At 36.6% G+C, this 25,843-nt stretch overlaps 3 protein-coding genes across 5 annotated transcripts in view; 1 reads left to right on the forward strand and 2 right to left on the reverse strand.

Moving 5' to 3' along the window:
- Nucleotides 1–371: 371 nt before the first annotated feature.
- On the forward strand, nt 372–6,972 carry chgb (chromogranin B). Its single transcript, XM_039648099.2, has 5 exons — nt 372–564; nt 774–820; nt 910–1,003; nt 1,371–3,268; nt 6,538–6,972. Exons 1-5 carry the CDS (start codon nt 519–521, stop codon nt 6,592–6,594), a joined length of 2,142 nt encoding a protein of 713 aa, XP_039504033.2. The 5' UTR covers nt 372–518; the 3' UTR covers nt 6,595–6,972.
- On the reverse strand, nt 6,788–16,490 carry trmt6 (tRNA methyltransferase 6 non-catalytic subunit). The gene is made up of 11 exons (XM_089118885.1): nt 16,229–16,490; nt 15,020–15,150; nt 14,819–14,928; nt 14,027–14,118; nt 13,856–13,939; nt 12,546–12,670; nt 12,120–12,445; nt 10,898–10,983; nt 9,887–9,989; nt 9,487–9,573; nt 6,788–7,511 (listed from the first exon to the last, which is right to left on the reverse strand). Exons 1-11 carry the CDS (start codon nt 16,336–16,338, stop codon nt 7,323–7,325), a joined length of 1,443 nt encoding a protein of 480 aa, XP_088975011.1. The 5' UTR covers nt 16,339–16,490; the 3' UTR covers nt 6,788–7,322.
- Nucleotides 16,491–17,573: 1,083 nt separating this feature from the next.
- fermt1 (FERM domain containing kindlin 1) overlaps nt 17,574–25,843 on the reverse strand; it is a 37,957-nt gene continuing 29,687 nt past the window's right edge. For all 3 annotated transcript variants that reach the window (XM_089118886.1, XM_039648219.2, XM_039648220.2), the window contains 10 exons: nt 25,039–25,141; nt 24,074–24,181; nt 22,387–22,518; nt 21,723–21,772; nt 21,266–21,390; nt 21,076–21,182; nt 19,379–19,603; nt 19,137–19,261; nt 18,005–18,146; nt 17,574–17,922 (listed from right to left, as the gene is read on the reverse strand). In XM_089118886.1, the coding sequence (XP_088975012.1) occupies nt 17,749–17,922; nt 18,005–18,146; nt 19,137–19,261; nt 19,379–19,603; nt 21,076–21,182; nt 21,266–21,390; nt 21,723–21,772; nt 22,387–22,518; nt 24,074–24,181; nt 25,039–25,141 (1,291 nt within the window). In that variant the 3' untranslated portion in view covers nt 17,574–17,748. The remainder of the gene's footprint in view (nt 17,923–18,004; nt 18,147–19,136; nt 19,262–19,378; nt 19,604–21,075; nt 21,183–21,265; nt 21,391–21,722; nt 21,773–22,386; nt 22,519–24,073; nt 24,182–25,038; nt 25,142–25,843) is intronic.

Genomic DNA, 25,843 nt, shown 5'->3' on the forward strand with positions numbered 1-25,843 from the left:
TGTAAAAAAAGTACATTTTATATCTTTATTTGAATCTGTTTGAATTTAACAAAACCCTGCTAAACGAAACAAGGATTTGAAGTTGGATTTTTGGCTCAAAACTTGAAATCCCATGTGACAACTTGCCCCAATATCCTGCTTAACGTAACGCAATACATAAAACTCCAGGATTGGAAAGTGATGACAGATTTTTAAAAAAATATATATATGTATAAATCAGTATATATGCACCAATATAAATGCATCTTCAATACTATACACAGGCCAAAGAGGAAGATTAGATCATTTAATTTAAGTGGGGGTGGTGGGGGTCTCATTATGGTTTCACATTAGGCGTGACGTAAGCAACCACGAACTCACGAGCTCAGACCCTGTGTGTCCCGCGCGCTCAAAACAGACGCAGCGCGCACTCCGAGCAGCAACACGCGGAGCGGAGCTTGTCTCTGCCTCTTGAGTCTGCAAAACAAGACAAAGACCTCGCCGGATAAGATTAACAGCAGACAACATCTGTGTGCATCATGAAGTTTGCGGCTTTGGTCTGCTTGGTTGTTTTCCTCGCTGCGGGTAAGTGGAATTCGCATAAAGAATCATTGCAGAAATGATTTCAGCACCATGGTCAGCGACACGACATGCTACGGGAATTAAAAATTGGAATTTTCGGGTTTTTTTCACAAGTAAAACGTATGGATAATTGGTGATATCGAGATGAATAAGCTTAAAAAAATGTGCATTACGATTTGCACAAATATGATACAAAGCTTTTACTATCCCAGATGGAGATTCCATACCAGTTGAGCAGGACAGCCGAAGAGAGGATCTGGTATGCTGTAGCTTCTTTTTATGAGGGGAAAAAAAACCCTAATGCATTTATTTCTACTCGTTTTATTTATGTACACACTTTCATTTCAGCTTACCCGGTGTTTAGTTCAGATCCTTTCAAAGGTGCTCTACAAGACTGAGGATAATCCAGTGCATCCAGAATGCAAAAACATCCTTACACCAGGTACGTTGTTACTTTGCACTGTTCGTATCGTGTTGCTTTTTGAGGTGAAAGAACGTTGATTTATTGCTGGATTAACTCAAAGGTGACTTCTTATGAAAGGTTATTCTAGCATTGCACTGTTTGCAGAGTGCGCTTTCATTAAAATATCATTTGGACATATAACGTGAAAACAGTCAGACTACATTATCGTCATAAATTCTAATCTCAGTACATTGTGTTTGGTGGAGGAGACAGTAATGGGTCAGTGGTTTCATTCTAAGACTGAATAATAATTGGATGTATTCATGCAATGCATAAGCAATGGAGAGAAAATGAGTTACGAGTCATTTGCATGTGTGTTTTGTGCTCTTGGTCTCCCTGAATTCAGGATCAGGTCATTCCACAGTTGTGAAAAATCAGGAAGATGCTCAAGAGGAGCTGAAAAAACCAAGAGGAGAATCTAAAGTCAAGGAGGAGGAACTCATTGAGGATCTTCTCAAACCTAACAAACGCGAAGATCTGGATGACGAACGGAGCCAGGAAGAGTTTCCAAATTTTATGAAGAGAAGAATAAAAGACAGGCGTGAGGAACTGGATGATGAACGGAGCCAGGAAGAGTTTCCTAGTTTTATGAAGAGGAGAACCAAAGAAAAACGTGAGGAACTGGATGATGAACGGAGCCAGGAAGAGTTTCCTAGTTTCATGAAGAGAAGAATCAAAGAAAAACGTGAGGAACTGGATGGGGAACGGAGCCAGGAAGAGTTTCCTAGTTTCATGAAGAGGAGAATCAAAGAAAAACGTGATGAACTGGATGGGGAACGGAGCCAGGAAGAGTTTCCTAGTTTCATGAAGAGGAGAATCAAAGAAAAACGTGAGGAACATGACGATGAACGGAGCCAGGAAGAGTTTCCCAATATTATGAAGAGAAGATTCAAAGAAAAACGTGAGGAACTGGATGATGAACGGAGCCAAGAAGAGTTTCCTAGTTTCATGAAGAGAAGATTCAAAGAAAAACGTGAGGAACATGACGATGAACGGAGCCAGGAAGAGTTCCCAAGTTTCTATAAAAGAGGCTACAAGCATAAAAGAGAAGATTATGATGATGAGAGAAGCCAAGAGGAATTTCCTCAGAAAAGACATTTTTCCATCCTTTACAAGCGTGATAACCCCGATGAGGAGCGCAGCCAGGAGGAATTCCCTCCATACGAGTATAAAAGAAGTCATCTTCTGGGCAGCAGAGAAAAACGTGAAGAACCAGACTATGATAGAAGCCAAGAAGACTTTCCAAGTTACACCCACAAAAGAAACTACGGGGATGGAGAAGAAGAGGACGAGGAGAGTGAGGAGAGAGAAAAGCGGATCTGGAAGCCGTCACATAGATACCACCACAAGAAAAAGCACCACAAACGAAGTGAGAACGAGGGTTTTGAAGAACCAGACTATGACAGAAGTCAAGAAGAATTCCCAAGCTACACCAACAAAAGAAACTACAGGGATGGAGAAGAAGAGGACGAGGAGAGTGAGGAGAGGGAAAAGCGGATCTGGAAGCCATCACACAGATACCACCACAAGAAAAAGCACCACAAACGAAGTGAGAACGAGGGTTTTGAAGAACCAGACTATGACAGAAGTCAAGAAGAATTCCCAAGCTACACCAACAAAAGGAGCTATGGAAATGGCAGGCACCAAAAACAAATCGAGGATTTGCTGAACAAGCAATCTGAGGACATGAACTCTCCGGAAATGAGGTCTGAGGAATCCGAAGAGGTAGACGAGGATATTGCAAAACGATACTGGAAACCCACTCATAGATACCACCATAAGAAGCATCACCACAAGCGTGGCGACTCCATAGAGCTCGAGAATGAGGATGAACCCATCTTAGAGAAGACTCCCAGTCTCCATGAGTCAATAGACAAGGCCATCAAGCTCCGTTCACCTGAAGAGGAGGAAAAGGAAATTGTCCATGAGGTTAACGAAAATGAGCTGAAGCAAGGACAGGAGGCTGCATTGAGGTACCTAACGAAGAAAAAGAACGAGTTAGAGGAACGTCTACTTAACAAAGGTGAGGTCTATGAGAAACGCTCCCCATGGATTTACAGAGGATACTACCATCCAGCCTGGTACAAAAGAAGCCACAAGGTGGGTGAAAGCACTGAACACCCCAACCTCAAACTAGAAGACGTCGCAGAGACCCTCCGGTACAAAAGGGGCCTGCCTTCTCAGGAGTCGTCATCAGGGGAGGAAAAGGATGTCTCCCAACAGAAGCTTTTCACACCAAAGGAGGTATAGTATGGAAGTTTCATCCAACAGACAGTGCATTAATTACCAGGATTGCCCATCGAGACTTTCCAAGAGTCTTTCTTAGAAAAAAAAGGGCATAGATTTTACCTTTAGGGGTACACTCTTTGAAGAAATGGTTCTATTTAGAACCAGAAATGGTTCCATCCCACACTTCATATATGGAACTCCAAAATGGTTCTATATAGAACCATTTTTTTGGTAAAAGGTTCTATTGGCCTAGTATGGAACACCAGGGTTCTATATAGAACCCAGAGGAACCCTTTTTTAAGAGTGTATAGAACCTTTTAGGGGTTCCAAATACATAGCGCTGATAGAACCTTTTAAGGTTCTATATAGAACCTTTTCTTCTAAGAGTGTACCACAGCATGTCACTAGGGGGCAGTACCCTCAAAGGGACGTCTTCATACCTTATTTACCCCAGAAAAGGTTCACAGTACACTAATGGCACTTTTTCACTGCATGGTATGGTACGGCTGGCTTTAAATGGTACCACCTCTGTTTAGGTTCCAAGCGTACCTTACAGATACTAAAATGTGACGTGAACACATTGCAGACCACTGATTGGTCAGTCAGACGGAATCGTCACAACCAGCGTCATTGTATTTGCGAGACATCAAACCCACTAGATTTAAATAGCCAGTAACAGCCACCACTTTTTTAAAACTACTTGCTTGACTTGCTTGAAGAAAAAGAAAGAAAACTTCCAAAAAAAAAAAAAAAAAATGGCTGAATCGTGGTCAGTGGACGAAGTGCAGACGTTCCTCTTGTTGGTTGCAGAGGAGCGGATAAACTACAACGGTCAGGCTATAATCCCACCAACTTTGAAGCGGTACTAACTGCAGTGTAAAAGCGAACCGAGCCGTACCAGCAGGGGAAAAGCGCCATAAAAGGAGAATAAGGGGTTAAAGGATTGTGTAAAGTGCTTCATATGTAGAACTGTTAGGGGTTCCCATTATGGGGTAATTTTATGAATTTAGTTTTAATTCATTTTTTAGATTGATTGCATTTTATGGATTAAAAAGCTGGTAAATATCCTTGATCACTAGAACATTTTAAATAACCCATTCAATATTAAAAGTATTATGCAATAACAGACACTTTTTGACATGAAGGGTTCTTCAAAACTGAGTCAAGAACACTAGGGTTCTACATAGAAAACCATTAAACTTTTAAATCATTAAAATCTGCAACTTTTAGAAGTATATACAATTAAAAGGTTGTCCCTTTATGGTTACCGCCCCAGTGACAAGCTGTTCTACCCTAAAGATACCTTTTTTCCCTGACAAAGTACACATTTTGGGTGTCTTCCTACTTTGATTGAATTTATTTGTTGAGACACCAAGTCCTGGAATTGGTGTGCCAGATAAAAAAAGGTACCTAAAATGTGTTTTTGCTGGGGAACCTTTGGGAATTGGTTTGGGAAGTTTAACAAATGGCCCCATTGAGCCCTAAAGCCTACATTCCTAGGCTAGTACAAACGGGAATAGAAACCATGGACTGACCTGAGATATTCATGAAGATGACATTAATGCGATCAAACGTTGCTCCATGGAGCTCCTGAAAAACAAGGCCAGTTTTTCTGCTTGACGTAGCTTATCGGTTGAGTTACTAAGAGAGGACGTGGGCAGACTGTTACCCTTTTCTCAGTTTTTATTACATGCAACTCCAACTGCACCAAAAAGTGGTAATTACCTTCCAGCAAAAATGTATCTCTGGTGACTTTTGTCAAATGTTCTCCTATTACAAGGACATTTGAGTTATCTGATATGCCTGCAAGCTATGCAGTAAAATTACTTTTATTTGAGGGTGTAGAGGGATCGCTAGACTCTGAATGCTCAGAGAGAGAGAGAGAGCATGCTAAGAGCATTATTCTCATCATGACAGGGATATTGTATAACTAAAGGTACTTCCTTCTAACTTTTCTACTGAGACTGTGGAAATAGGATATTTCGTTGATTTCGCCCAATCCTGCTGGAGGGCCAATGTCCTGCAGAGTTTAGCCACAATCCCATTTAAACACACCTGAACCAGTTAATCAAGGTCATCCTAGAAACCTCCGGGCAGGTGTGTTGAGGCAAGTTGTAGCTATACTCTGCAAGACAGTGGCACTCCAGGACCGAGTTTGAACACCCATGGACTAGAGCAACGAACTGTCTTTCGTAGGGGTGTCACGATTCTCCAAATCCTCGATTCAATTACACTTTCAATTCTAAGGTCACGGTTCGATTCTCGATTTTTATCAATCGGCCAATCAGGATGCTTACATGGGCTTCATGAGGCACACACGCAAGGTCTCTCGCTCTCTCCCTCTCTGCCGTGCCCGCAATATGGTTTGGAGCACAGTTTTTTCTGTCTCGGCATGCACGCCCACTTTAGATTTCGAGACATTTTAACTAATTTGCGTGCATGTCAATATGTGGGAGACTTGGGATGTCTGCAAACTGTGGCTTTTTTGAAGAGCGAATGAAATCCCAAAAACATCCACACCTACGACTTCAATGAAAGAGGACGGGGTTCACCTCTATCCTGCATCTGCAGTTGCCATGCTATCATTTGAATGGCTGTAGCTAAGTTAGAGGAGGTTGACCATAGACTCGCAGCATTTCAACACGCGTTTTTACCGCTTGGCAAGCCTAACGGATGTGACATGGGGGCGTGGCAGCATCGACGAGTCCATTTTTTAATTCGAAGTTCGAGATTGTGAATTAATTTCGATTTAAAATCGAAATCGTGACACCCTTAGGCCGTTTGTCCACCAAAGCTTTTTTCCACGCGCCTGGCGTATGTTTTCAATGGGAGCGTCGCGTTTTTTACGCCATGAGCGTAACGAGGCGCTGAGCGTTATTTCGCTGAGCGCTGAAGTGCCATTTTTTTTTTGGTCGCCGTTGAAAAATGTTCAACTTTGGATAAAACGCAGCGCTCATAACTGTCACTTTTTACCCAGCCGACCAATCACAGTGGAGGAGGAGCGGGACTAAACCACACAGACCAACTGTCACAACATTCAAACTGTGGTGCGGATATTCTGTATCATAGCAACAAAACGTCTCACTGGAAAAAACGTTGCGCTGCCGAAACGCTCTCAAGCGGCCAAAAAACGGCGTCTTCAGCTGGCTAAAAACGCTTTGGTGGACACACAGTCTTTCGCAAACACAAAAAAAGAAAAACATGGGGAGTGATTAAGGCAATGGTTAAGCGTCACTTAAAAATTAGAAGTACTACATTTAACTCCTGCTCTTTTCTTTCATCAGTTAACTGAACTTGAGAAACTGGCCTCTGTGGATCAACAGATGAAAGACACAACTTAACCATTCCAAGAACCAGCTGAAACATCATCTTCCTCTGCTGCCTGATTTGACTTTCCCTCAGCTTTATGTGTGCTCACTTGGGCTGCTTTATATGTTGTACCCATTTACAACTGCATAAGACTTTTGTTATTGGTGTAAGTCGGTGTATATTTAATGTGAGAGTCTGAGTCTATAAAAAGCAAAACTAGCTTGATAATGTCGTGAATTATTTTCCTCTTTATTACATAATCTAAAATAACAAAGACAAATGCCCATGTACTATTGACTGCATTTAAGAGCATGCTACGTTAAAGATGCTGCACGTGTTTAAAAATTCCTGCCTTCAATAGAACCCCTGCATTGTTTGTATTTAATAAAATATGTAACTATGGGACCAACGCTGACGGATGCAGTTATCATTTGTGTTTAAACATTATTAAAAACCGATAAATATACAGTTTCGCTTAGCGATGAATGATTGACTAAGCTTTATTGTGAGCAAAACTTGGTTATTCGCCAAGTGCAGAGGATGGCGTCTTTTACAAAAGTAAATGCATCTTTTACATCCCCCACATCTTGCTAAAAAAATAAATAAATAACGATGAAGGGATCACTCTGTGGCTCTTAAATGCAAATCTTCACAAAACTAAAAAAAAAGGTAGACTTTGAATAATAAAGTCATGCAACCATACAGAGAATAAAGCACTGGCTGAATGTGGTTTGGTTTCTTCTCACTTAAGCAAGTTAAGCTAAATTGCCTTGGCAGAGCCGTCACAAGATGAACTAATCTCATCCAGTTTCATCCTCTTGGCGGCAGGCTCGTCTGGTTTGCGCTGATTGCTAGCTTTGGCAGCGCCTGTAGCGACCGTGGTTCCAGACAGCAGATACCCTCCGCCTCCACTCATGAGCAGCACTGGATGAGTCCGGTTGGGCAACACCTGGAACAATGATACAGAAGTGGAGAAGTCATCAAAGTCTTTCTAGGGGTGGGCGGTATGACATATGATGTCTTCTTATATAATAGTAATTGTATAACAATGTAGCTATTTTGGCTGGAAATGCAACAAAAAAATGTTTTTACATAAACCATGGCCAATTTTGGGAAAATCCAGAGATTTAAATGCATCACAAATGTTGATTTTTTTTTCTTAATATATGGAATTTGATAGATGTACACTACCACTCAAAAGTTTGGGTTTTGTCAAAAATACAGTAATATTGTGAAATATTGTTAAAGCAAATTTTCTATTTGAATATATTTTAAGATGTAATTTATTCCTTCTAATCTTTAAATTTCTTAAATCTTTAATTTTAATATTCTAATCTTAAATCTTTAATTTTCTATATAATATTATAATAATCTTCTAATTTATTTGGGTCAAATCTGAATTTCCAGCATCATTACTCCAGTTTTCAGTGTCACATGATAAATCATTCTAATATGCAGATTTGATGCTAAAGAAACATTTCTGATTATCATCAATGTTGAAAACGATAAGCTGCAATCCATTGCATTTAGGATTAAAAAGTACAAATATTTATTTGAAACAGAAACTGAAACAGAATCTGTCACTTTTGATTAATTTAAATGCATCCTTGATGAATAGGACTATTCATTTCTTTTTTCTTTTTTTATGGGGAAAAAACCCTGGTAACACCTGGTCTCGGCCTCATTTTTTAACATTAGTTAATCTATTAACTACAATGAACTAACAATGAGCAACAGTATTTATTAATCTTTGTTAATGTAGGTTAATATAAATCCAGCTGTTCATTGTTAGGTCATGTCCACCCTAATACGGCGTTTCAAGTCAACGAAAACGTATCTTTTCGCGTCGTAATGTGGACTGTGAAGCCGGATGTATTTGAAAACGATGACGTAAGTTTAGTCATGTGATCCATGTTGTACCCGGTATAGTACCTGTTATGTGCTATGCACTTTTACACTGTTGCTAAAATATGTTTCTTTGCACACTCGTCATACCACAGTCCTGCACAGATGACAGAAAACGTGCTCACATTTGCTGTCCCGCAGCAATACATGAGAGCAGTTGCGTTTAGACCAACCATATGGTGACTGTGTGCGACCTGGACGCATCAGTGATGGTGAGGTATTTTGCTAAATAAAATGATCCTATTAGAAGAATTGCGCGATAACTTTATTATTCGTTTTTCCATCTGTTTCGTCTCGGTGAGTATTCACACATGCGCAATATGTTGAATAATAAAAGTTTCTCATCCACACTGAAACGTCAGAAAAGGCTTTTTTGAAACAAAAACGCTGTTTTCAAATGTATCCGGATGAATGTGGACGTAGCCTTAGTTCATGTTAGTTCACAGTGATGTTAACAAATACAACATTTGGTTTTAATAATGTGGGCTTGGAGCCAGAGGGGCGTAAGTGGCTTTTAACAAAATTTACAGGAGAGACAAAGCAAAATTTTGACCACACTTCAATCACCTGTATTATTAAGTTTAAACCACAAACATTGCAACCGCAGGCATACTTGCATGAATGAGTATTTAAGTAAAAAATGAATGGCATATTAACACAATGAACATGTTCTAAAACATTTTCAAATAAAAAAAAAAGTCAAATACGTCTTTTTGTTGCTTTATTCAATACAGTTTGATCTCAGATAGGCATTTTTGGCACCATTGGATAGAGCTCATCGAGACCTTTATTTTGATATAAAGAACTCATATGCCCACAATGCCACTTACGCCCCTCTGGCTCCAAGCCCTCGTATTATTACATGTTGAAATGAACATGAACTAAGATTAAAAAATGCTGTTATTTTTAATTCATGTTAACTAATTATTGTAAAGTGTTGTAAAACAAGTATAAATCAAAGCCTGGTATTAGAATCAACTGTGTAAAATGAATAATCTTCATTGAGATGAAGAATTTACCTGGTAATGCCTGAGCCAGGAATCTGTTAATCTGAGACTGATTGCTCCTCCTTGTTCCCTGAGCTTTGTGTAGCACTCAATCAGCGGCTGTCCAGAAGAGATTAAAGAGGAAAGCAGTTATCAAAACACTCAAATCGAATATCTTTCTAAAGAAATGGTATGACTTCAGCCGAAATGCATCATTTTCCTGTTATGACTGTAAAGCTGCTTTGAAACAATCTGTATTGTATAAATCACTATATAAAACTTGATTATATGGTATTTTTTAGGCCAGGCAATTGGAAATAAACGCAATTTTTTTTGCTAAATAACTACTTCAGTGTTTAACGCTGACAATTATTAGGCGATTATAAAATCTTCATTTTTGGGTGAACTTTAAAACTTAAATCAGTAGCTTTACCTCTCTGTACTGGCAGTACACTACGAACGGCCGTGACGGGGCTAGGAACTTCAGCAGACCCATTAACACGGGACAGGGGTGGAACCGACAAGCAATCACCAACCTGAAACAAACATTCAAATCAGCTTCACCCAGAATCAAGCAGGCGAATCACTGGACGACTGCAGATCAATACAAAATATGACATGACCAGACTCATCAATTATCAAAATACAAAACTCATCAACTACCAGGACATATAAAATGATCATTTGTTTTAAATGCATTACAGTAAAGTTAAAGAACACCTATTATGGGTTTCATGTAGTGTGTAACAGCTCATCCTGCGAAGACTTAAAGGGGACCTATTATGCAAAATTCACTTTTGTGTGGTGTTTGGACATAGACGTGTGTTATAAAAACCCTCTCACTCCTTTATTTTTTTTAAATCCCCAAAAATCATAAGCAGGGTCCCCCAACGACCTGTTTTCAGTGACGTCACTAAAGCCACAGGCCCCGCCCACGAGTGTTGACAGACACTGCCGTTTTAACTTAGACCCGCCCCGATCAAGTTCACAGCGAGTTGTACACATTTCTGCACTGATAAAAATGTCTCCCAAGCGTTGAAGGTGTTGTGGCTGGATGTATTCATTCACATAGCTCTCTCTGTTCACTCCTGGAATCTGAGCCAGCCGCTGAAGACGAGGTAGGTTCATTTTGTCTCGATGTGTTTATGTACTTACGCAGACCAATCACAACACACTGAGCCGTCTGGCCAATCAGAGCAGAGAAGAGAAGCTCACGGAAAGGAGGGATTTAGAGAGATCGATTCATCTGACGAGTCGTTTGAGAATAATTGAAAATGTGGTGATGTTCACTTCAAATGTATATTATGAGGAAATTAAACTGTTTTTTGACCTTTGATGCATGTAAACCTGTTTTTAGGAGACTCCACATAATAGGGGCTCTTTAAAACTAACATTTTAGCTAAAGTAAAGTATATAAGAGGCCTTTAATTACACAAAAACATACCCATCTGCATTTCTCCCCTCTAACAGAGCAGCAGCTGAGGCCAACTTCTTCCTCTTCTCCTCCATCTTCACCTTTTTCTCTTGAGCCTGTAAGGTTAGAGCGGTGACGTACTTGACTTATACTGACATTTTAGGAAAACTCTTAAAAGACACTTCTAACACTGACTAAGTTAAAATTGCCCACGAACATTGTTAAACTGTTTCCTTCACACATTTCACCTCAAGCTGCTCTTCATTTAAACGTTTGTCACCTTGGTAACCAAGTAGACTTTTGAAAACACTTTACTGAGGGAAACACAATACATTTTTAAACAGTTTGATTAGCTTTTGATTTTTATAATTATTTACATTTTATTCATATGTTAAAATGGACTGAATAGAGCACATTTTTAAATGGTTTGTGGATATTTAGCTTTTTTTTTTTTTTTAAATGATCAGATATGTAGGGTCTGGACCCATCAGACACACACTAATTACTCATTATACAAAGGTTTATGAAACTCCAACTAACATCCTGAATGAAATGAACACCAGGGCTGAAACAGTGTCATGTTACAGGGCTGATAATGAGCTTTTACGAGGTACACATGCGCAACAGAGAGACAATGGGAAGACTTGATCTAATACAGACTTTGCTGCATTAATCATAGACTAACTGATCTATAAATGAACATACAGTGTAAGAAACAGTGTAAATGGTTTACGTGTACTTGTGTACTATTATGTATATATTATGATATGTACCTTGGTATACAACCTTATATTCATATTTTAAAATGGAAAGGTTTGGTTGTGGACAAAACATACATAGTTTTATTGTGTATTTATTCATAGTTTTGTTATTATTATTAAATTATTAAAATAATAATTGATATTCGTAATTATTCAATTCATATAATATTTTAAAAAGGAAAGGTTACTTTTTGAGTTTTTAGTCTTTTTGTTTAAATGATCTCCAATTAATAATTAATATGTATAATAATCTAAATTACATTCATAATTTAAAATTGAAAGTTTTCAAATTTAGAAAAAATAATATCTAAACAAAAAAAAAGCAAAAGCAGCACGATGAATAAATTAAATGAAGGCATGGAAATATGTTTCCAATTCAATTAATGTTAACAAAATGTTTTTTTTTTTTTTTTAAATCAACCCCTTGGACATAATAGTAGTAGCAGAAACACCCAAACACGAAGCGATATACGAATGTTAAACTCTCTTACCCTCTGTTCTCGCAGTCTTTCTCTCTCCGCTCTCCTCATTTCCTCTTCCGGGTCGACGCTGACCTCCATACTCTCAGGTTCTGGTTTCTTCTCCTCACACACACCTGAGGTTTCCTGAGAGGAGTCAGATCCAGCGATCCTGCTACTGTTGGCCTGAGAATCTGCGTCCTTCTCCGTCAAATCCAGGGTTCCCGCCAGCAGAGCGTTAACTTTGCATAAAGGGAAGTCATGCAGCATCTCGTGGAAGTGTGACGGGAAGCCAAAGCTCTCCATGCCGGCTCTCGTCGGCCCTCCACCGGGATACAACTGAATCACAGAGCCAAAACCTGAGGAAGAAAACGTTCAGATCATCAGCATAGTCCAACAGTGGTCAGCTGATATAGGTTTATCAACAGATCTATAGTATGAAGATAAAGCAGTGATTACCTCCCATTCTCTCCATCACTGAGCCCAACACAAGACCAGCACAGGTCTCAAACACAATGATTTTACTGCCAGCGTGGATGTTACCCAGAGTCAACATCTGAGCCAATGTGTCGTACCGCAGGTGACTAAAAGAGTGGAAACATTCAAAATCCTGATATGTCCTAGTACAGGGTTTCTCAAACTGGGGATCAGGCTATTAATTGAATCATAAAAAGGTAAAATAAGCAAACAAAATAAAACACTCTGTAAAATTTGACATATTTTACTTTACGTTTACTTGAAACAAGGTATTTATATACATACAAAACTTTTATGTTAGACGCAATTAATCACGATTAATCGATTTGATAGCGCTAAAAAAATAATTAAAATGAAAAAAGCACACAATAAAATTAAAACTAAAACTAAAAATAGGGAACAAAAGCCAATTCGAATTATATAAATAATGATAAAATAACACTGAGAACTGTGACCATGTGGATATGTTATTAAAGAAGTAAAATATTAAGCTAAAATCTTCAAGTAAATGATTTTAAATTTGGATAACAAAACATATTCTAGTATATACATAAATTATACCTGAATGAAACTGGACATATATACAGTGATATAATATAATACAGTGTTTTATAGGTAGGCCTATTTGTGCTGTACAGGAAATTAGCACCAAGAATGTAAATATTTGAATTTGTTCATTAACTAAGAGTGGTTGTTTATGCATAAAAGACAATAAAATAATGATCAACATTTTCATTTTGTCTATCTGCCATTGATATTACAAAATAGTGATTCAACACACAAAGTTCATAAAAGCTTTATGCCTTTTCTATTCTAAACACCCAAGTTGTGAAACCTACGTCATCAGAAAACAAACCGTTCCAGACCGGAAGTAACTTTTCAGATTTTGATTAAAGATTACCAAGGTAAAACATTTTTTTAATATATATTTACTTGCATGGATTAATTGTTCACCACAAGACTAGTAATATGCGCTAACAAAGTAAATAGGTTTAATTTTGATTTCACGGGGACTTTAATGGTGAACATTTTTTACTTTATAAAATGATTCTCTCAAGTCTTGGCGATCGACCCCTATTAAACAATAAAGAAAGTAAGACATCTTTTTCAAATCCATATTTTAGCAGAATTTATCATTATAATCAACTTCATTATTTCCTGGATTTTGTATCAACATAGTCCCTTAATGTATGTGAATGTAGGATATGGGATTCAAATAAAAAAAAAATTTAAGTGAAGTAAATGATGACTATTTTCATTTTTGAGTGAACTACTCTTCCTAGATCCCATACCATATTTTCCCTGGTTCTCTGCCGTGGTACATCATGGCGAGGAGTCGAGCGGAGGGTTTCAGGACTGTGATGTCACTCTCGTACCTGTGTGCATAAAGGCAAAGTACATGTTAATAGTTATATTTTTCAAGTGATTGATACGATATGAATTCAAAATGTTTATCAGCTCACTTTTTCTTTTTCTTCTTGATGTATTTCGCTTGAGCAAATTCAGTTTTGTCCTTGAATGTTGTACTGTTGTCTATGAGCTGCTGAACAATCTCCTTAAATGCACATGAAAGGACAAACACGTGAGAGAAATGTCTTTGTAACCAAATATGAAAACCTAAATACCTTCTATACGGCTATGAATCACTTCAAAACGGCTTGCTGTCAAGAAGTGTGCTACTTTTCACAGCAAATGGCCAAGCAAAATTTCACCAGACGTGATTACACGACAAAAATCTCACAGGGAACCAGTCATATTTGGATTCAGTCCTGTTACGTTCACATACAGTTTAGTTATTTACGGGAGTGACAACCACATCTATAGCCACAACAGGCTCATAAATGCATTCTCAAAGATTTTAGGCTGCATTTACACTGGTACAAAAAAAAAAATCAGATTTTTCTCACACATCTGACAGATCAGTAAACACAAAAATCCACATGAGATACTAGTTTTTTCACGTCCGTTCTAAAACACTTCTAAACGTGGTTTTAAATCCGATACATTTCCAATAACTTGACATCTGAACTACGTCTAAACACGTATATCTGATTCCCCTTTGAATGTATCGACGTTGCCATCTTTGATATCATGTTGGTCACTGTTGCTATGATTACTGGTAAGAGAATACAGGTTCGACTCCCCATAAAGACGGTATTTAAGACGTTACTAAAAGTTGCTGTTTGAATGGAACATTTCGAGACTCACACCTAAGTAAATGCGGTTGCAAAAGTAGCCTTTACTCGGGTACATACCTGGCCCTTTAACCCTTGCTCTTTCAATGTTTCGATATCATCCCTGGTCAGTTTTTGAGATCTGCCATCATCCACTATATGTCTGTTATCCTGGCCTGCTTCTTTAGAATCTATGACAGCGGAAAAGAGGAACAAATTCATCTCGTCCAGGAGAAAATAAATGAACACACGAATAAGAAAACAAATCTGTGATATCATTACCTAAAGAGTCTCCTGCACGTTTTACTGCCTTGGGTTTGAGTGAACCGCCGGCTTCGATTTCAAACATGGTCCCGTGCAGCTGCCCAACCACATTGTCCAAGAAGAACCACTGCTTCTCAAAGATCACTTTCCTAAAACACACAACACACAGAATGTCAAGTCAAAGCAAGTGAGGCGAGTAACAAGCCCTTAAAGGAGTAGTTCACTTATAAATAAACTTTGGAAAACAGTCTCGAGCAGTCGAACCACGATGTCTAATGTTTTCCAAAGATGGCTCCTGCCTGTATTCGCGAAGTGGACTGTCTTTATAAAATATATTCTTATTAAACGGTCTGTACACGTACAACGTTCTCAATGCTTCGGTTTGCATGTAGGGACCCTGATTATGCTGCAGTGTTAGTGTTGGGCTATTTTGAGCCTTGTTAAGTAGTATTAACTAACGATTTTTATTTTTATTTCAGAGCTCTTTATGTTGATTATTACTGTTATGTTATGAGCTTTGAGACATTAGGAAGTTTAGTTTGCTCCCTGCTGTATGCGTGGCGTGGCTTTGGATACGCTCCGAAGGGATGGTGGGGGTTCATGGTTTCAAAGCTAGCATGCTAATTGCTAGGCGCTCTGAAAATTTCCTACCCTACATTAAAGTCGACATGAGACGGAAGTTGCCATGGTATTTTCTTCCTTATTTTGACAAGTGAAAGATTTCCTGGACAAGAAAAAATGTAGGGCAGGACTTGAGACTTGTGAGTGACAAGCTGCCATAATATTCCATAAAAAAACAATAAGTCAATTTTGATTTCATGGTGTGAAATGTGAATATTATACTTGCACTATCAATTGTCAGATATACAACAGAAACGATTATTAGCTGCTCCTTTTTTATGTTATATGGCTTAAAGATAAGCAGTGGTCTTCACAAGTCTACCATCAATGAAAAACGCAACAACAAAATCTTTTACAATAATTTAAGTGCAAAGATGAATACAATTTAAGTTAATGTCATGTTTACCTTTTGAAGATTATTACACCGAAATAGCGCAGAAAGCAATACATGTCTGATAATTGTAATATGTTAACTTTTCTTTGATGTGCAGGTTTAATTCGTTTTTCAATGAGTGTGTTTTCAAGGTGGTGTATACAAGACCTCAAGCCATTGAACCGGCAAGACTTATAAGAAAGATGACATTAATTAAAAGTTGTAAAACTCACTTTTTATTTTCGACCTGCACTGATTTGAAGACATCTCCTCTTTTCAGCACAACATAATCTCCGTAATTTATAGTGCTCTCAGCATCACTGTCATTAACACACTCCGCCATTTAACTTTACTGGGATCAGCGTGGATAAAGATCGGCCGGAGAATGTTTAAAAACTAGTTTACACTACAACAAACCCGACGCAAAAGTGACAGTTTCTATCTGCAAACCAGTAATTCATACAAGCTATGCTCCCTAGTTTCCCCACGTGTGTTGTGTTCTGTCACTTCCTGTTCTGAGAGGCCAGTTAATCGAGTGCTGATTTCGAGAGCCACAGTCTGTCAGGAAAACTAATAAGTCACAGATCAAAACGATTTTTAGTCACTTAAAAATGAACATGTACATTTCATATATATCCTCATTTATAAGTGACCAAACCTTACATTAGGTTTATACTAAAAAACATATACTATTTGTGTGTATTATCTTAATATCTCGCTGTTTTTACTTGAAACTTGAAAAACAACAGCGTTAGCTACTATGGTTGTCTTGACACGTACAATAACTATATCATGGAATTTATCTCTGTATGGTACTGCTATTGTCCTTTATAAGTTTGTTTTATGCACTATTATGGTTATCTTACTAAAATACCAATGTTTCTAACATAATAGAGCATATTGCAAGTACTGTATAGTTCACTATAATTTAGTTACATCACATTTGGTTCTATTAATAAAAACTAAAAGCAAATTTTACATCTAATTTATAAAAAATACCTAATTAATTCAGCACGTTAGTTTTTTTTACAAACATTTGTAAAACAGCTGTTAAATATATATATAATATATAATAAATATAATTTGATCTCATAATTGAAGTGAATATTTCATTAGACTATATTAAGATTTTCCAGCCAACATAATGAAAACAAAATTACTTAAAAAAAAATAATAAATAAATAAAAAAACAGAGAATAAGCCAGAAGCACCGAGTCATTTTGGTTATGAAGTGCACAGTGTTGATGGGTAACTCATTACAAGTAACTTCAGTTATGTAATCAGATTACTTTCACAAATAACTAGTAAAGTAACACATTACTTTTTCAATTTAAAATAAAATATCTAAGTTACTTTTCCACATTTATTGACTGACGGGTCTCTTGTCCCCATGTTGAGAGCAATAAAGTGAGGTGTTGTGTGCGCTGTGTAAACATGATGGTCATTGTAGTTCTAGACTAAATCTCACTTGGACGAAAACATCTAATAACACAAAATCACATATGGCAATGTGCACAGTAAATTATATTGTTCAGATGTAAAAACAACAAGAATAAAGATGTGAAGAGTCAGCAAATGTATTGTTTCAGATCAAAAACATGGATTGAATAATCCGATTTATTGAGCACAAGGCTTGTGTGTCTTAGTACAAATATAAAACGACTTTGGCAGATTAAAAAAAAAAAAACACTATACAGATTGCTTTCCTGCAACACTAAGGGCCATGTCAGAGTCCTGACGTGTTGATGTGAGGTCAGTCTTGTCCTCCCGTGAGTTTGTGGAAGAGTTCTTCATCTAATGTTTCATTCTGGTCTTTTGAGCGCGTTGAAAGGAAAATGTATCCTCCGATATACTCGTGAACCACTTTGCAGTCGCAGCTCTGGCAGGAGAACGCAATGGACACGCTCTGGTCAAACTCAATGGCCACCTGTAACACAAACAAACACGCTCAAAAAAAAAAAAGTCATCTTTGCACCAGCCACACGGGTTACAAAGGTTATTTTATTCACCTGTTTAATCTCCCAGTTGACGTTCCATTGTTTCATGTTGGAGAACCTCCAGGTGGTCACAGGCAAACCGGTTGACATGTCGATGCGGATCAGCCTGTTGTAGGAAATTCCCAGGAGCTCATCTTTCTTGCTCCCTCTGAATCTATGGCACGCAAAAGACAAAGTCAAATGATTGTGATCTTATTTCATGGTTGAAGGCCTCAACCATATTCAGACTTGAGCAATGCCAGGCACAAATCAATCTGTAGTTCAGCTAAATTACAATTATGTCTCATTTATTAAAAAAAATCATATTCAGCATGCGTTTCAAACAGACTTTCAGTTTCTGCATGTGAAGTACATGTATATTCCATTTCAAGCACCAAAAATGATCAGTGTTTGATTATGAAATTGACAAAAAAAGTCACAATTGGACCTTATAATGAAGGTAGACATACTCAATGAGTACAGTTACAATTGCGATCGGACCTTTAAATGGAGCAACAACACTATTAAATCCCAATTTAATTTTTGTATTTTTGTTTTTGTTAGAAAATGAGCCAAACAGACTTGTACATTTAGATGCATTAATGTATAAACTCATTTATTATTTGAAATATTGAACTGAAAAAAGCACACAAGTTAAAAGCTGCATTTTGAATCATATTTCATTGTTTAGGCTCAAAAACCATAGAAATGTCAGCCAAAGTAATTCAGCAAAAGTACTGGACAAATATGGCACTGGAAATTTTTATGTCTAATTTTTGTTAGTAAAAAAAAATTAATATTATATATAATTTGTACAAACCGCTGTGAAGTATCTGTATATTTGAATAATGAAATAAACAGAAAGTCAAAATTAGACTAAACTAAATGAACAATTGAATAGTCCTATTATTGAAATACTAAATGAAAAAAAAAATACATCTTAAAATATTTAACCTTTAAATGGAAAGACAACTCTCATTAAATTACCATTTTAATTTTTCAGAAAACAACACTAGACATTTCAATGAAACTCATTTAACTTTCAGAAAACTGAACTGTAAAAAGTACACAACAACTACAATCTTAATCATAATTCATGGTTGAAGGGTTCAAATCCATACTCAGCCTAAAAATGCATTGCACAAATGTTGTTCAGCTAAATTACCTGACGATATAGTACTTGATGCCAAATTCAGGCAGGGACTGCCAAGCTTGGATAAAACGCATTTTAGCCTCCATGAGGGAAAGCTGGGAAATATTGTGATGGGCCTCCAGGATTCGTGTGGTCAGCTAAAATAAGAGGAATAAACATAAATGTTGCTATTATTATTGTAACAGATTTCAGATAGCCAATGCTGTAATGCCATATCCTGCCGTTCTGTGCGTCGACTCGAGATGTAATTTCACCTGTTTGGTCTTGTACTTCTTTGCATATCGGGGAGAAACGAAGCACTCGGCATTCATCTCCATGGACTCTACGTCAGGTGCTGCCTGGCCAGAAGGGGGCGCTAGACTCTTCATCTGCAGGAACGACTGGATGTTCTTCACCTCGGTGCGGTACGAGCTGTAAGCCATCGTCTTTCCTTTAGAGGCCAAAATACAGGCAGCTTTCCACTTGGCGTACTGCGTTTCCTGTTTTCATTTAGTTTTGGCAGACGAAACAAATAAATGCAAACGCTCATAAAGCTTCTGATTGTAATTTAAGCCTGACATTTGACATAGAAATAGAAAAATCTATTTTTAAGTATATTATTGAACTTTTTTATGCATATTTATTATGTATGTAAAAGAACTGTTTGTAAGAAATGTAATTTATTCCTGCGATCAAAGCTGAATTTTCAGCATCATTACTCCAGTCTTCAGTGTCACATGATCCTTCAGAAATTATTCTAATATAATGATTTGCTGTTCAATGCTAATATTTGTGGAAAATGATTTTTTCAGGATTCTTTGATGAATAGAAAGTTTTTAAAAACAGCATTTGTTTGATATCAAAATCTTTTGCACCTTAAATGTCTGATATGCAGCACTGTATTGGAGTCTTTCATGATCATGTCATAATATTTTAGCGCAATAAAAGATTATTAATAGCCTTTCTTGTTCTGTCCTATCTATTATATGTTGCTGCACCACTAAAAAGCTTTGCTATACATTTAAAACAGCTGTGCATCTTTACGTTGTTTTTCATGAATATATTTTACAACAATACAAAGAGCAATGTGTAATGTTTTACCAGATTTAGTGCTACACTTTTTGTCTTTTATTTGTTCCCCACTAATAATGTTTTTTTTTCGATAAATGTTCAGATTTTATACAATTATTGTGCACTTGTGATTTTTCTGACTTAAGTTTTGCTGAGTTATCCACTAATCTAGTTTATAATAGCATTTTTGTCATAGGTTATGGTCATATATATATACCTTATTTGTTGTTTTTCTTTTTAATCAAGTTTTCTGTATTAAGTAGATTGTGTTTAACACACAAAAGAGTGATTATCAGATCATTAAGGCCTCGTCCTGCTCGCCACAACCCTGATTTAGGGTTTTATTTGGTTATAATAAACAAACAAAAAATGTATCCGATTAATCGGAAAAAATAATCGGACTATTAATCGATTATCAAAATAATCGTTAGTTGCAGCCCTAGCGTGAAACCTTCGCCTCTAATCGAATGCCACCATTGGATCGATTTAGTAGGTGTTACTATTTATATGGCCAAAAGAAATGATTTTTTGTAATGTAAAAATGCATTTAAAATTGGGTTGTCACTCGGTTTCCTCCCATAATACGTCTTAATAACATGAAGCTTAGTTTTAGGATAAAAGTTCTTTAGTTTTAATCGTTGGAAGCAAAACATATAATGTAATGAATTTCAATGATGATTGAGAAATTAACCAATAAACGTTCCTCGAAAGCCTAATGTGATATATTTGACAATTTAACATGATTTTTCTGAAAAATGATAATCAAGTAATGTACATTTCTTCAGTTCACTAAATGTTTATTGAGAAACATTAATAACGATACGTTTCTTATGTTCACTTTATCAAAAATCAAAAGGACGTGTGCAACAATCTTCATATAAAACAAAGATATAAAACTCACACTGTCGCAGCGAATATAAACCTCGTTCATTCCGTCAGCTACTGGCAGTAACAGCTTAAGGCCAAACTTCCTCTCGGTGACGTTGACGTCAGGAATGACCTCACATCCTGTGTGATTAATGATATGCATTATCCCGCTGATGCATTGGCTGTATTAAAATGAACGATCTGGTCTCTGATTGGCCGCCCACCTCGTAGATGGAGTTGCTCAATGGGCTCCTTATTGGCAGACTCTTTGTTTTTGAAATAAGAAATGGTGGTGTCCCTAAAAACAAACCAGTACTCCTTATACGGCTTTAACGTCAATCGTTTGGGCCTGCAGAGCAAACAAATGAACAGGTAAGTAAATATGCACTATATACAGTAGTTATGTCAGTTCTAAATGTTTTACTGACAAAAAAGTACTGTTTTGTACATGAACCATGGTATATGAATAAGCTATCATGCATCTAATTAACATAGTTTTATCATCTGTATCAGAGTCCTAAGATTACCTTTTTATACCTCAAATAAACTATTTTTCCAAAGATTATTTGTTAATAATTTGCTTGGCTTTTAAAGAGAAATCTGTAACAACCAAGACTTTTATACTGAAAAAGTAAGTTGATTTATTTTTCTCTATCACAATTTTGATAACCTTAAACTCACCTAAACAGTTTAAGTGTATCTTCCAGCTTCGGGATATCAGTGATATCTTCCTGGAAAGAAAAGCACAGGTTAATATTTATAAGATGGTAAGAAGCCGTTTTTTTTTAGAAGAAGTTTAGAAAAAAGGCTGCATTTTTTTGATCAAGAACTATATTATTATATTGGCAATTTAAAATAACTATTTTCTATTTGAATATGTTTAAAAAATGCAATTTGATCAAAGCTGAATTTTCAGCATCATAACTCCAGTCTTCAGTGTCACATGATCCTACAAAAATCAAAAATCAATCACTGCTCAAGAAATATTTCTTATTATTATCATCAGTGCTAATATTTTTTTGGAAGGAGACACATTTTTCTTAGGATTCTTTTATAAATATAGAGTTTTAAAAAACAGCATTTATTTGATATCAAAAACTTTTGTACCATAAATGTCTTTACCGTCACTTTTAAACAATTTAATGCATCCTTGGTGAATAAAAGTTTTAATTTCTTTAAAAAAATCGTACTGACCCGAAAATAAAGTAATGTATGTATAGTGTATAAACTACCTTAAATATCAGCCAGATTCATTCCAGATAGCACGCAACCTAATATCAGTCCTAAAGCTAACATCCTTATGAAGAAAATCTAATCATAATGTCATGAAAATTACAGATCTTACCAGGATCTTATCAGCGTTTCGTCCTTCCAGGGTAGATTCTAAGTTTGAGAGCGCAGCCTCGACTTCATCAATCTCTGGTTCATTGGAATTAGTCAGTGGCTCCGTTGACAAGGTCAGTTTACAGATGTGATACTAGAAAAGATTCAAATATTTTACATTTGAAACACCAATTGCAAAAACTAGCACCCAAAACTCATTTTGGTCAGTCAATAACGGAGTTCAAGACCCACAAAATGATACATTTCCCCTATGGATGAATATAAATAGTTTTAATGGCGAGTTCTCAGTTAATAACTAATGAAGTAGATTTACAAACATGCTAACATAAAAAAACACAAAAAAAACATTGTAGTTTCAATGCACATAACACTGCACGAGGCAGGAGTTTGAATGATTTTTAGCAACTGAAAGTGAGTGAGTAAAGTGAGGAAAAGGTGGTAGAATGCTTGTCTGTGCAAGCATTATTTGGTCATATGAAATTCAGTCTTTTTTGTTGTTCGGGCATGTATCCCATCATCCTGCGTTCAAAACAGATTTTCCCGTCCGAATTACCACCTGACCTGAGCCCACAGTGGCACAGTTAGCCAGATTTCCCATCTCACACTGAGTATAGATATAGATCACCAGCACAAAACTGTGTAACTGGATACTATTTTGCGTTGTGGAATGTCACATCCTTTGTCCTCAAAGTAAGTTATCTCGTAGCTTCAGGCGAGAAAGGACGACACTAAAGAATTCACCGTAACTCAAAACCATTTCAGATATGTCATGACACTAAATACTATATGTTAGAGCATACTTGTCAGATGATGTTTTAATATAGTTAACAAAAACTAAAACCATGAAAAACTTTGTTACTGGAAATAAATGAAACTTTCCTTGAAATAAAATTTATATGAATAAAATAAACTTTTTTCAAATTTTTTTCTCATTTTCCTTTAGCTTAACTTTTACTAATATATATATATATATATATATATATATATATATATATATATATATATATATATATTTTTTTTTTTTTTACTTCAGAGATATTAATATAAAAATGTCACAAAGCAATAAAATTACTAAAACTAACTAATATATAAAAGAAACAGAAATTATAAACAAAAGCTACAAAAAAAAACCTATAATAATATCTCAATTGCCAACGAATGTCTAAATAATTTTTCTTGCTTTCTGGAACTGGAAAAAAATATTCTGGAATAAATCTGAAATAAAATAATAAAAAATATGTTCTATGAACATTTTGCTAACATCGTCATTTAGATATGGAAACGTTATATCTGATTTTTCTTTTTCTTCTGAAAGTTAAAAACATTTTTGAAACGTTTTGAAAAACAAAATTCAGATTATGTGTACCATTTTATCTTTATGGAAACGTCACTTTGAACGTTCACTTAAACATTCAGTAGTAACTAGTAAAACATTAGATCAACAGTAGTAACATTTTTAACTTTTAAAAAATGTAAGATGAACATCCAACTAAAACGGTTTAAAAAAAAGTCCCATAAATGATCTATAATACCGTTTTTGAGCTAAGATTTTGAGAACATTTTAAAGACCAGATAACTTTGAATGAAAGTTTGCTCATAACTTTGAGAAAACTTTGCCAGAATGCTAGCCGCCACAGTTCTGAGATTGTTCCCTGTTAGCTGGGGAACTGAGAACAGCCGTCCTGTACCTGCAGGGATGCAAACATGAGCATCTCTTCTTCAGTGCAGTCGATCTCCTCCAGCAATATCGCCCACCGGGCCTGTTCATACAGCTGTGTGATTCTCACAGCATCATACTACGAGAAGAAAAAGCTCATTTAGACATATCGGGCCATCAAACGTTTGAATCACATCTTAAAAGATTGCCATATTATGCTTTTTACAAAGTCCTGATTTTGTTTGTGCAGTCTAGTGGAATAGGTTTTTATTCTTGAATTTTCAAAAACATTATTTTCCACATATTTAATATTGTTGCAGCTCCTCTGTTCCCAGTCTGTCAGTAATGCACTGTTTTAGTTCCAGTCTATATGAAGCCCCTCCTTTTGAAAAGTACAATGTGCTCTGACTGGCTGCTGGACCAGTGTGTTGTGATTGGTCAACCGCTTTGAGTGGTTGACCAATCGCAAAGCTCCTTACCCTAACCTTGAGTTTCAACACACTACTGACTCAACTCAATCAGACCTCCTTTATTGCATCTGCTTCAGTAGCACCCCAATGCAGTACATGAGATCCACGGGGAGGAGTCGGATCAAGATCCAAGGGGTGGAGATGGGTAGGATTAGGGTTGGGTTTAGGGATCAGGGGGCGGAGTTGGGTAGGTTTAGGTATATGTAAGGTGATCCGACTTCTCCCTGTGGATTTCATGTTCTGCAGTGAGAACCATCTCATCTGCTTTGGGCGGGTTATTAAAACGAGTAATATTGTGACGTGTTTGTTCCCGGAAGAAAACTCAAGACTACAATAGAGTTATTTCAGGGAGTTCAGGAACAGTGTTCACTGATATAGAGAATAACTCCCTTGTGTTTTGTGCTCAAACTTTTTCATGCTCAAATAGCAACATTACACACTGAAGAAAGTTGAACATGTAAAAAAGCATAATAGGTCCTCTTTAATATAATGTGGTATAATTTTAAAGGAATAGTAGGTCTCTCACCTTTGGGTTGAGGTCAAAGAAGCAGTGGTACTTGAATCGCAGCAGGAGTCTGTCATTTTCCTGAATTCCCTGTTCCATCAGCGAGCGAGAGGAATCCAGCCACCTGCAAATCAACGTCTCAGTTAGAGTACACAAATTCACAGATACATTCAGCAATATATTAGTCAACATGACAATTCTTATTTTTTATGTTGCCCAAGGCGTTTTAATAATAGTGCACTTTATTTTATTTATTTATTTATTTATTTTTTATTGCAAGTTAACAAAACATTATAATTTATACAAAAATAAGAGATCAGTGAATTATATATATACATATAAAAGAGAAAGACGTACATGGAGCACATACAAGGTAGGCAGAACAAAAATAAGTAAAAAGAAAAGAAAAAAAACTTTATTTTAAAACAGAATAACTCCCCCTCCCGTCTCTTCTTTGATGATCTGTTTACTGGCGTGAGGGCGGGGCAACCTGTCACTCACATGAGATCCACCAATAGCAAACCACAACCATCCAACAATCCAATCAATTTTCAATAGACAAAATCAAGTCCTGTCATACATTTTTGCTTGGATAAACGTGACAAAAGGGAAGAAACGACTATCACAACTTTAGGCAATTAATTATTTAAAGCGTGTGCTACTGGGATTTTACCTTTGTAAATGAGGTGAAATATATCTTGTATAAACCAATAGAAACAGCAATATGCTAAAATAAATGCTGGAAAAAAATGTGTTCATGGAGTAATATATAGGTAACAATTAAATCACATGTGTGTGGCTATTGTAATGGCACTGAACGCTTTTG

This window comes from Pimephales promelas, chromosome 13 (assembly GCF_988280905.1).
Source record: "Pimephales promelas chromosome 13, fPimPro1.hap1.1, whole genome shotgun sequence".
Taxonomy (NCBI): Eukaryota; Metazoa; Chordata; class Actinopteri; order Cypriniformes; family Leuciscidae; genus Pimephales; species Pimephales promelas.

Bases quoted from the DNA above. Each gene is read 5' to 3' on its own strand.
- chgb (XM_039648099.2), top strand. From the start codon at position 519: ATGAAGTTTGCGGCTTTGGTCTGCTTGGTTGTTTTCCTCGCTGCGG. The intron at 565-773 runs GTAAGTGGAATT...TTACTATCCCAG, and splicing joins GGTTGTTTTCCTCGCTGCGG to ATGGAGATTCCATACCAGTT. The intron at 1,004-1,370 runs GTACGTTGTTAC...CCCTGAATTCAG, and splicing joins CAAAAACATCCTTACACCAG to GATCAGGTCATTCCACAGTT.
- trmt6 (XM_089118885.1), bottom strand. From the start codon at position 16,338: ATGGCGGAGTGTGTTAATGACAGTGATGCTGAGAGCACTATAAATTAC. The intron at 15,151-16,228 runs GTGAGTTTTACA...TGTGTGTTTTAG, and splicing joins GTGCAGGTCGAAAATAAAAA to GAAAGTGATCTTTGAGAAGC. The intron at 13,940-14,026 runs GTGAGCTGATAA...TTATGCACACAG, and splicing joins ATCAAGAAGAAAAAGAAAAA to GTACGAGAGTGACATCACAG.